The sequence below is a fragment of the Primulina eburnea genome, chromosome 9 (genome assembly GCF_022965805.1).
Source record: "Primulina eburnea isolate SZY01 chromosome 9, ASM2296580v1, whole genome shotgun sequence".
Taxonomy (NCBI): Eukaryota; Viridiplantae; Streptophyta; class Magnoliopsida; order Lamiales; family Gesneriaceae; genus Primulina; species Primulina eburnea.
This window is the reverse complement of record NC_133109.1, coordinates 6,083,633-6,094,967: the sequence shown is the minus strand read 5'-3', so window position 1 is coordinate 6,094,967 and position 11,335 is coordinate 6,083,633. Positions and strand designations below refer to the sequence as shown.

Sequence of the window (11,335 nt, the reverse complement as noted above, 5' to 3'; positions counted from 1 at the left end):
ATTTTAAATACTTAATTGACATATTTTACATGCTTAAATATTTAAAGTGCATGATTTGTGAAATTGAAGGATTTTATCCGAATATTCGATAATAGGCTAGGGAAAGGAGGCCGGGGACGACAAATACAAAATAAATATTTTTCAGTAAAAAATTTCGTGGCTTATTAATATGATTAAATTTTTCTAAAAATGATAGAGTTCAAATTATTTTACGAGACGAGCTAGATTTTATCCGGTAAACCGGTTTTGGGCAAACGAGGGAATTTTTAAATATCAAATGCGTTATTTTTGAAAACTAATTTTTATAAACTTTTATTTTTCAATTAAATAGGTGTTATGGGGCCCAATTTAACTATTTTGAGTAGGCTCAATTGTTCCTATACTTGAAAGCTCAAAACTCAAGCTCATTATCACCAATTGAGGGTAAAGGAATCAGATGTACACAAGACGGCTTTCAGAACAAGTTATGGGCATTATGAGTTTTTAGTGATGCCTTTCAGATTGACTAATGCACCAGCGATCTTCATGGATCTCATTAATCGCGTATTTTAGTCGTATCTTGATCAGTTCAGTATTGTTTTTATCGATGACATCATGATCTATTCCAAGAGCCATGAGGAGCATGAACAACATTTGAGGACAACCTTGCTAATATTATGAGAACAAAATTGTATGCAAAATTCAACAAGTGTGAATTTTGGTTAGAAAGGGTGGCATTCTTAGGCCACATTGTGTCAAAAGAAGGAGTAGAGGTCAACCCATCTAAGATCGAGTCAGTCAAGCGGTGGTCAGTGCCTAAAGTGTGACAGAAATAAGTAGTTTCTTGGGTTTAGCTGGCTACTATCGCAAGTTGATCAAGGGTTTTTCATCCATTGCAGTACCCTTGAATACATTGACGAAGAAAATGTGAAATTTGTTTGGGGGCTGGAATGTCAAAAGATTTTTGATCAATTAAAGCAAGCACTCACTACAACGTCAGTTTTAGCTATGCGGACAAAGCAAGGGGAATATGTAGTATTTACTGATGGTTCGAAACTTGGATTGGCGCCGTTCTCATGCAAAATGATGTAGTCATAGCATATGCATCTTGTTGCAGTTGTATTTGCATTGAAAATTTGGAGACACTGCATGTATAATGAGAAATGCAAGATATTTACGGACCATAAAAGCCTTAAATTTTTCTTCACCCAAAAAGATTTGAATATGAGACAAAAACGGTGGATAGAGCTTGTAAAAGACTACGACTGTGACATTAGCTACCATCCTGGCAAAGCTAATATAGTTGTGAATGCTTTGAGTAGAAAGTGGACAGTCTTGGCACATTTATCAGTACAGAGGCCTCTACAAGCGGAAATTCAGCAATTTGATCTCAAAGTTTATGCTAGAGGAGAGGCCTCTAATATCACTACATTGACAGTGCATTCTACTCTACGATATAGAATTCGAGCCGGACAGTCTAGTGATGAGCAATTACAGAAATGGAGACGAAGCGAAGGGCAGGATGTTATATTCAGTCGAGGATTGCATTTTTAAGTATAAAGGTTGACTATGGGTCCCTAGTGGTGATTCACTTAGAGTTGAAAGTATGACAGAAGCTCACAGTACTCTTTATTCTGTTCATCCCAAAAGTTCCAAGATGTACAAGAATTTGAAACTTTTATATTGGTGGCTGGGAATGAAACGAGACGTTATGCGCCTTGTATCTGAATACTTGACATGTCAACAAGTGAAGGCAGAGCATCAAAGACCGACGGGAATGCTTCGACCACTCCCCATTCTCGAGTGGAAGTGGGAGAATATTACTATGGATTTCATGGTAGGATTGCCAAAGACGGTGAAAGGACTCAATGTCATTTGGGTAATAGTGGACCGTCTTACTAAATCATCACATTTAATACCAGTGAAGAAGAATTTTTCCATGAAGCGGTATGCAGAGCTATACATTCGAGAGATAGTTAGACTGCATAGTATTCCAGTGTCTGATCGAGACACATTTCACTTCCTCAGTTTGAAAGAGTGTGCATGCAGCATTGGGTGCTAAGCTACTATTCAGTACCACATTTCATCCTCAGACTGATGGTTAGTCCGAGAGAGTCATACAAATATTAGAAAATCTACTCCAAGCATGCGTGATCGATTTCCAAGAGAGTTGGGAACCAAAGTTACCTCTAGTGGAGTTCACTTACAACAATAGTTATCAGTCATCAATAGGAATGGCTCCATACGAGGCACTCTATGGATGAAAATGTTGATCTCTTATCCAATGGGACGTGGTAGGGGAGAGAGCTAAGATGCGAGAAAGAATGAAAACTGCTCAGAGTCGACAAAAGAGCTACATGAACCAAAGAAGACGAAATCTCGAGTTTGCAGTTGGTGATCATGTATTTGTGAAGATAGCACCTATGAAGGGTGTTATGAGATTGGGCAAGAAAAAAAAGCTTAGTCCAAGATTCATTAGACCATTTGAGATACTTGAAAAGAGTGAGAGTATTAGCATATCGAGTGGCGTTACCACCTAATATCGCAGGATTTCACAATGTCTTCCACATATCAATGCTCCGCAAGTACATGTCAAACCCTTCACATATACTGAACTTTGAACACTACAACTTACACCAAACTTGTCAGATGAGAAAAGCCTACTCAAATCTTGGGTAGACAAGAAAGAAGGTTGCGCAACAAGGTGATAAAGATGGTCAAAGTCAAATGGCTAAATCACTCGGTCTTGCCACTTGGGAGATGCAATCGCATATGCGGATTCGATATCCCGAATTATTTGATACATCTTAATTTCGAGGACGAAATTTTATTTAGGGGGGGGGGGGGGAGGATTTGTAACGTCCAAAAGCCAACCCACGTAAACAGCATGTATGCAAATTATTTAAATTGCATATTTATTTTACTTAATTGATTTTAACTACTTAATTGATATATTTTACATGCTTAAATATTTAAAGTGCATGATTTCATGAAATTGAAGGATTTTACCCTAATATTCGAAAATATGCTGGGCAAAAGAATTCGGGGTAAAAAAACAAAGAATTCTCATATATTTTGATTTTTCGGTTATTCAGATTTTTTTTAAAAAAATCGAAAACCAACCGGAAAATCGAAATATCTAAACACGAAACCGAAACCGGTCAAATAATCGAAAAACATGAATTTTACGGTTCAGTCGGTTTTTTCGTTTTATCCAAAATTTGAACACCCCTACATCTAAGGTCCTCGAGAAGAAGTAGGACTCAGACACGGTTAAATATTGGGGGCATCAGTAATACCCTCTGTGGTCTAAAATAAGTATTGAATTTTAGACCATTTGGTCGGTCTGATTGAGCCTTAAGCCCTCGGGTTTAACATTGGTTGCGAGAATATCAAAACCGATCAAGTTGTTGATAATATTTTGGTCGGCTAGGCTCAAACGGTGGTACCAAACCCGAGGTATTTAACCGATTTAAATATTATGAAAACCGTAACCGAACCGAATTAACCGATATAAATGATTTTTTTAATTGGAAAATCGAATTTCCGAAATAACCGAACCGAATTTCCGAATTGGCTCAATTCGGTCGGTTAATCGGTTTAACCGAAATCTTGCTCACCCATAAATAAGGGGCGTGTGACCATATGTATATATATATATGTATGTATGTATACTAGAAGAAGATATGCAGGTTGGTCGATACAAGGATGATATGAATAGAACAATTATCACATCACTCTCACTATCTGTTATTTTTTAACCATTAATTCAATCTACGATACCTCAATAAAGTTCAAATTTTATTGTTGTTTGAGTTCCTGGATACTAATATAATTGAGTTGTTTTAGGTTTGATATACATATAAGTATATAGTGTTGTCATTATATGTCTAAACATACAAATATAATTGAGTTGTTTTAAGTTTGATATACAGATAAGTATATAATGTTGTAATTATATGTCTAAACATAAAAATATTTATTAATGTGATTCATAATCAGAACCATAATTTTACTATTATTGTAATACATATTTTAATATTACAACCTTAAATTTGTAAAAAAAAAAATATAGTTAGAATATGAGTATTCTAAGTAATAAAACAAAAACAAATATATCAAATAATTTTTTTTGCAACAACCATAATAACAACCATAATCTCTAAATTTCTCATAATATATTTTGAAGTTATAAAGTTATATACATAAATCATGTCTTTGAAAAAATATCAACAAGTATTTATCGATGGAAATTTGATATAACATAAAACATGAAGATAATTATAATATTTTTAAAAACTTTTATTTTTCGAGCAAAAAATATTTAAAAACATAAGAAAATTCTAAAAATCTTTTAAAGCATTTTAAATAATTATTGAAGTAAGAGAAATTTTTTTCCCATAAAAACGATTTGAATTCATTATTATTCCTCATTTTCTACCACTTGATGTATATAAGAGTAATTATTATACATAAAATCAGTTTAAACTCATTTTGATTCTTTTGAGTGTTCTCTTATGACACCAAACAATTATTTATCTTTGTCACACATAGGGTTTTATGGTTTGTCCCACTGACACTCACGTCGGTGCAATCCTCATTATGTTCACCATTAGTTTAGTATATGACTTTGCACGGTAGATCATAATTATAAGAAATAAAATTTATGTCGTGGTTAACAAATATAACTTTAAACTTGAAGATCAAGAATCGTTTGAACTAGAAGATAAATATTTCACTATCATTCAGTTCTGATGGGTTAAACATGCATGATAGGTGAACTCTTGGTAAGTTATATTGCGTCAAGTTGCTGACATTGTGAAAGGATCGGTTTGGGGAAAATCGTTGAGCTACAATAGCTCGGTTTTTGAAATATTGAACACTGATTAATTAATTCGAGTTTGGTTTTCAAACCAAAAGGAAGACACTCAAAATAATTTTTCATAGAAGCCGATTAAATATTTTAAAAAGTATTTAAAATATCTGCAAGTTGAATGAGTAAAAATATTTTGGTTGAAGCATTTTCTCAAACACTTGGTATGCAATATTTTTGATATTTGAAGAACACATAAAATGCTTTAACAATGCATCTTTAAAACAATGAAAATGATAAGTAAATGCAATGAATAAATAGACACGAATTTGTTTATGGATGTTCGGAGACTTCAAATACTCCTATGTCACCCCTTCCTCCCATTGAGAAGGATCCACTAAAAGACTTTGATTTATACAACTCTTTGTACAAACACACTCAGCTTAGGACTTACACTACTGCCTAACTGAAATCCTAGCACTGAAGATTGGAGGCAGCATCTTACAATCAGCATATATTTTATTGTCTCGTATACAAAAACTACAAACACGTAACTCACTCATATAATATTTGAAGTTCAACTCTCTTATATACGTGTGAGTGATTGTATGTAAGGAATTTATCTTTACAGTATACATATCAAATGAATCCTCACACAAGGATTTGTGCTCTCAACTAGTAGATTTTTGCTTGCTAACTGCTTATACTTTAAATCCCTTTCAAAAACTCTTGTTTGATCTTCAAGATATTGTATTTATAGCCCCAAAAATGATATATACATTAGATACAATAATATGACCGTTTGAAAAATTTATGTACTGTTTCTGAAATTGCAACGGTCAAATTTGTCTTGCTGGACATTTTCCTGAGCCTAAACTGGTCAACTTTGGTCAATTGGTCAGCTGCTCAACTGGTTCAGTTCACCTAGTCTGGTTCAGTTCAGTTCAGTTCAGTTCTTGTCTGCTCCACTAGTCCATTTCAGTTTCATCTCATGTGCTGAAAGATTGTGCTGAACTAATAGCTTCATCATCATTTATCAGCATTTTAAGCTTCAATCCAGACTTTGAATCCTGAAGATGATTTGTATATCATCATCTTATATTTCCAATGCATACTGAATCGATTCATTCCAATAACCTAGCTGAGAGATATGACCAAAATACCGCAACTGCTTATACTCAACTGATTGTTGTTTTCGTGCAATCATTTTGGTAATTCAGCGATAGGTTAGACCTAGATAGCATCCGATTTTGCCCAACTGACGTGAAATACGACTTGTTTCAAATTGAGTTTTCTGATCATTCAAGTTGGAAAATCGTCATTTGAATCATCCAGCTGAGAGATATCATCAAAATACCGAAGCTCGTCAGAAATTCAGTTTGGCTAAATTCAGTTTCAGTTTTTTCTTGTGTTTGCAACTTCACACGTGAGTAAATATATTAGAAATACAATAACAAGTTTTGTTAACATCAAAATTAAGATTACAAACATGAAATGTTCCAACACATTGTATCACTTATTTAAAATTTCATTAAAAAATATTTTTTATATAAAAAATTGAGTGTAAATTGCATTCGAAAAAATTTATAATAAAATTCATTAATGCCTGAAAAAACAAACAAAAAATACATGTATTTATTAATACTATTTAACGAAGATAAGGACATATATGTAAATTCACACAATTTTATTAGAGTTTTCAAATTTAATATTCACATATTATTTACGTTATTCGTGGATGTTATTTTACTCAAGTTAAAAATAAAAATTGGCACAAAAACTCCTATGAGACTGTTTCATAAGTCAATTTTGTGAAACATATCTTTTATCCAACACAAATTATGAAAAAATATTGTTTTTCACTCAGGAAATGGACTGGGTCGACCTATCTCAGTGATATATCCATGAGACTTGCTCACAGAAAACCTACTTAAAAATTAGAAAAACTATAAAATTTTGAACAACAATGTAAACTTCATTTTCCTTCGATTTATTTAAAATCAATTGACAATAGCTAGTGAAAAAAGTTGACACTTGTTAGAGATATATATCCATGAAACCATATTAGAGAATACCTACTAAAAAATTGGAAAACAATAAAATTTTAAAACAAGAATGTAACTTCATTTTCATTCGATTTATTTTAAATTAATTAATTAATAGGAAAAATAAATCAAACAAAGAGACATCCCAAAAAATAAAAATAAAGTTCATAAATCAAACAAAAGAAAAATAGAATTAAACAAAAAAAATTATTTTTAAAATAAGGATATAATTCATTTTTTAAAAATGAATTATAAATTTTATTATTTTTCTATTTACTTTAAATTCTTTAAAAATATAGTTTTTTATTAAAAAAATACAGTATACATTTCATTTCAAAAAATTGGCTAAATTTCATTTTTTCGATTTATTTTAAAATTCATTAACAGTTGAGAAAAAACAAACAATAAAACATGTATTTATTATTATTATTATTATTATTATTATTATTATTATTATTATTATTATTTTAAATTTCATTAAAGATAATTTTTTATATATATACAGTTAAATTTCATTCCGAAAAATGAAAACAAAAGTTAAATTTCATTCAAAAAAATGGTGACTAAATTTCATATTTTTTCAATTTATTTTACAAGTCTTAATAGATGAAAAAACATTTATTTATTATTTTTATTTCATTTCAAAAAATAGGTTAAATTTCAATTTTTTCAAAACAAGAGTGTAAAATTCATTTTCTTTCGATTTATTTTAAAATACATTAACATTAATTAATGAAAAAAGTCGATCCATTTTAGAGATATATATTCATGATATCATCTTACAGAAGATATACTCAAAAATTGAAGAAATATAAAATTTTGAGCAAGAGTGTAAATTTCATTTTCATTGGATTTATTTTAAAATTATTAATTAATAGAAAAATAGAAATCAAACAAAAGGACATAAAAAAAAAAATAGAGTTCAATCAAACAAAAAAAAATTGATAAATCAAACAAAAAAAAGTATTTATAAAATAAAGATATAGTTTATTTTTAAAACATACATGTCAATTTCATTAATTCTTCTATTAATTTTGAATTTAAATAAATATATAATTGTTTTTTAAAAAAAATAAAGTGTAATTTTATTCCAATAAAGGAAGCTAATGCATTATTATTCACTTTATTTTGAGACTTGCATAATTAATAAATGCAAAACAAACAAACACTAGACATCTATTGATTATTATTATTATTGATAACGAGGACATATATAATTAATATTCACATTCAAAGTCATAAATATATATATATATATTATATATAGTATATACTATATCTATATATATATATATATATATATAATATATTAATTTAGCACGACTATTACAATTTTTCAGGTTTTGTCATGTTATATAACTTATATAGTAATATGACAATTAATATTAATCATAATGTATAATGAGTATCATATATATATATATATATATATATATATATATATATATATATATATATATATATATATATTAATTAGCAGCGAACTATTACGATTTTGTCATGGTTTTGTCATGTTATATAACTTATATATTCAACATATGACACATATAATATTCAATCATAATGTATCAATGAGTTATCATGATTTATCACTCACCACACATGTCATGAGAATATTATACTTATCCGTTCAATACATGACACATATATACTCATTCATGATTCAACCATAATATATAACCATGATATATAAATGATCGACTATAGTTCATAAGCCAATACACGTATAAGATATTGAGTTGATGAGATCACTTCCGTCCCGGTGTTTTTTTTTTTATCCACCGCTTGCTTGCTTGCTTGCATTATATTATTAGGTTAGGTTGAACAAAAATATATTGTTAACTCCAAATTAAATGCGATATTATTCCCTTCATTGATATTTAATAATAATATAAATATGAAATTATCCTAGTGTTTATAATAATAAAGTAGAAAATGTGTAATCGGAACCACACAAAAATTACACACCAATTTTAATTTTCAGATTCTTTTGTTCATTTTAGAGAACACTAGCATTCAGCCCATCCCTCTTCCAGCTCCACCCGCCGCCGGCGCCGGCCGCCTCTCAGTTCCAGCTTGGACTCCGCCGCTAATATGAGATTCGCCGGAACGCCGGATAACTGTTCAAGCCTCTTCAGGACTTTCCAGGTGATCACCGACTTGGCCCTCAACCCCAAACATAGAGACGCCGCAAGGCACAAGCGGAGAGGCCAACCCTTCCACCGATCCAAACACACGTTGAACGCCCTGCAACCAATCCCTACGGCCTCCTCACCACCCAGTACGCCAAGCTTACCGATCCAATTCAAGAAAATGCCTTCAGTCTTGAAATAACCCGCCGGCGGCCTAGGATTTGAATGTTGAGTCTTCAACTCTCCTACAGACGACGAAGAACATGATTTCTTCCTGCAGGCGAAGGAGCACTCCTTGGAAGAAGAATTGGAAGATGACAGTGAATCGAGTCCATCGTCATGATCTCCAGGTTGAGTACGGATTAGTGGGTGCCGAAAATGGCGAGCGACGAGGAAGTTAGCCTGGTGAACTCGAGCATCGCAGGTCCAGCAGAGATATGCGGCGTCTGAAGGGCAGAATACGACTGCCTCCGCATCGCAGAGCTCACAGATTCGAGTTTCCATGATGAGAAGAAAATGAAGGTGGTTGTGGTTAGATCGTACTAGACGTAAATAAGAAAGGACAGAGCGGGGAAGTAGAAAGACTGTGCGGTGTGAGAGTGAAAATTGGGAGTCGAAAAGGAATGGTGGTGGTAGGAGAAAGGGTCCGACTTTGCCGGAGATTCAAGAAAAAGATTTGCAGACAGAATGTAGGATCATCTTCAGAATTGCATGGTACAAATACGATCAAATGGTTGAGCTACAAAATTACACAACGACACGATCAATCCCTATATATATATATAGAGAGAGATGGGCACATATAATTTACATCCATTTATTATAATATACGAGAAAATTGGCCTTAAGTCTCTAGTCGTCGTTTTTTTTGTGTTCAGTCTCTGGATACTTTTTTAGTACCACATTTCCACATGAAATGTACCACATTTTGTATGACATAGTACCACAATTTTGTGGATAGAGAATGAACCCAAAGAAATATTTTGATTCACAATTTTTCATCAACTCCCCCTCATATATAATCATCATTATTATTTTATTATACACCACAAAACAACCCCAACCTCTCTCCAAATAAAAATATCCACGCCAGTCTCTGTCCACATACAGCTGTTTCCCCTCGAACCCACAACTCTCAAGCACAATTAATCCTGTTTTACTTTCATACCTACTTAATTTGTTTAACTTTACCGACGGCCATGTTGTCTTTTTAATTCCAGGTGTTGGTTCATGCATACTCCGATACTTGTTTGTTTTGGATACCTCAACCAATTAGCGATCGTTTCGTTTGGTTCCATTATTGAATGATTTGTAAATAAAAGTTTGACAAGAAAATGTAATACGTGGTAATAAATAACATTATGTTTGGTATGATTTTTAAGTTAAAAATTTTTTAATTCTATGATCAGATTACCCTTTTAAAGTAAATTATGATTACAAAGGAGAGAAGGAAAGTGAATGTTGGTTTTACTAGTGCAAAGGACATTTTTGGTTGTGGAAGCTTTATTTACCCAACTTTAAACACGACTAGTCACAAATACGAGGGATATTATGATTTTGTTAAAAAAAACGTATCAAACATGGAATAAAACCCAAAAAAAAAAACCTCACAATCCCACGATGTCACTCAAACCAAACACTATCTTAAGAAGAGTCAAAAGAGAAGAGAAAAGCTAGCTAGTTCCGTTTGGTTAATTTGGGCAAGTGGAAAAGAGAATAAGAAAGGAATCAGCATGGATCACTATTGCAGTCTTTCTGTGGTGAAAAAACAAACCATGTAGTGTAGTGTACGTTTAGATATATTGCATGTTACTATTCGTTATATGGAAATATGCACGCCACGTGGCACGTGTTTAGACCAGAATGCAAAGTGTTGAATAAACATCATGACTTTTAATAATCTATTTACTCGTGGTGGCTATCCTGTGGTTGTTGGACATAATTCAATCTCAGTCACACATTTCACATCATTCTTACATCATGAATACATACAATGTTTCATGTGTTCTCGTATCCCTTTATTATATATAAAGCAAATAGAATAAAGGCATACAGAAATGACACGTATCTTAAATTTGATCATGTTTTGATTTTGATAAAAAAAAAAAAAAAAAACAAGCATCCAATAACTTCACGTAATCTTTCACGCCCAAGATCAGAAAAGCTTGTTGACAGATTACCCGTGGTTGAACATTCATTCATTTGAACAATTTCAGGCACCTCATATTTTGGTTGCCTTTCATCCTTGGACTGGACCAAAATCAAACATGTGTCTATTACTAAATACTATTACATCAATTCACATGCGCATCAACTATGGCCATACCCACTAGTCTCCTCCATTAACTAATAACAATCATGCTGAC

General features: G+C 32.0%; 1 protein-coding gene across 1 annotated transcript; it reads right to left on the bottom strand.

The window, feature by feature from the left end:
* Positions 1–8,523: 8,523 nt before the first annotated feature.
* Positions 8,524–9,764, bottom strand: LOC140840414 (B-box zinc finger protein 32). Its single transcript, XM_073207616.1, has one exon. It carries the CDS (start codon positions 9,471–9,473, stop codon positions 8,847–8,849), a length of 627 nt encoding a protein of 208 aa, XP_073063717.1. The 5' UTR covers positions 9,474–9,764; the 3' UTR covers positions 8,524–8,846.
* Positions 9,765–11,335: the final 1,571 nt, after the last annotated feature.

Bases quoted from the DNA above. Each gene is read 5' to 3' on its own strand.
- LOC140840414 (XM_073207616.1), bottom strand. From the start codon at position 9,473: ATGGAAACTCGAATCTGTGAGCTCTGCGATGCGGAGGCAGTCGTATTC.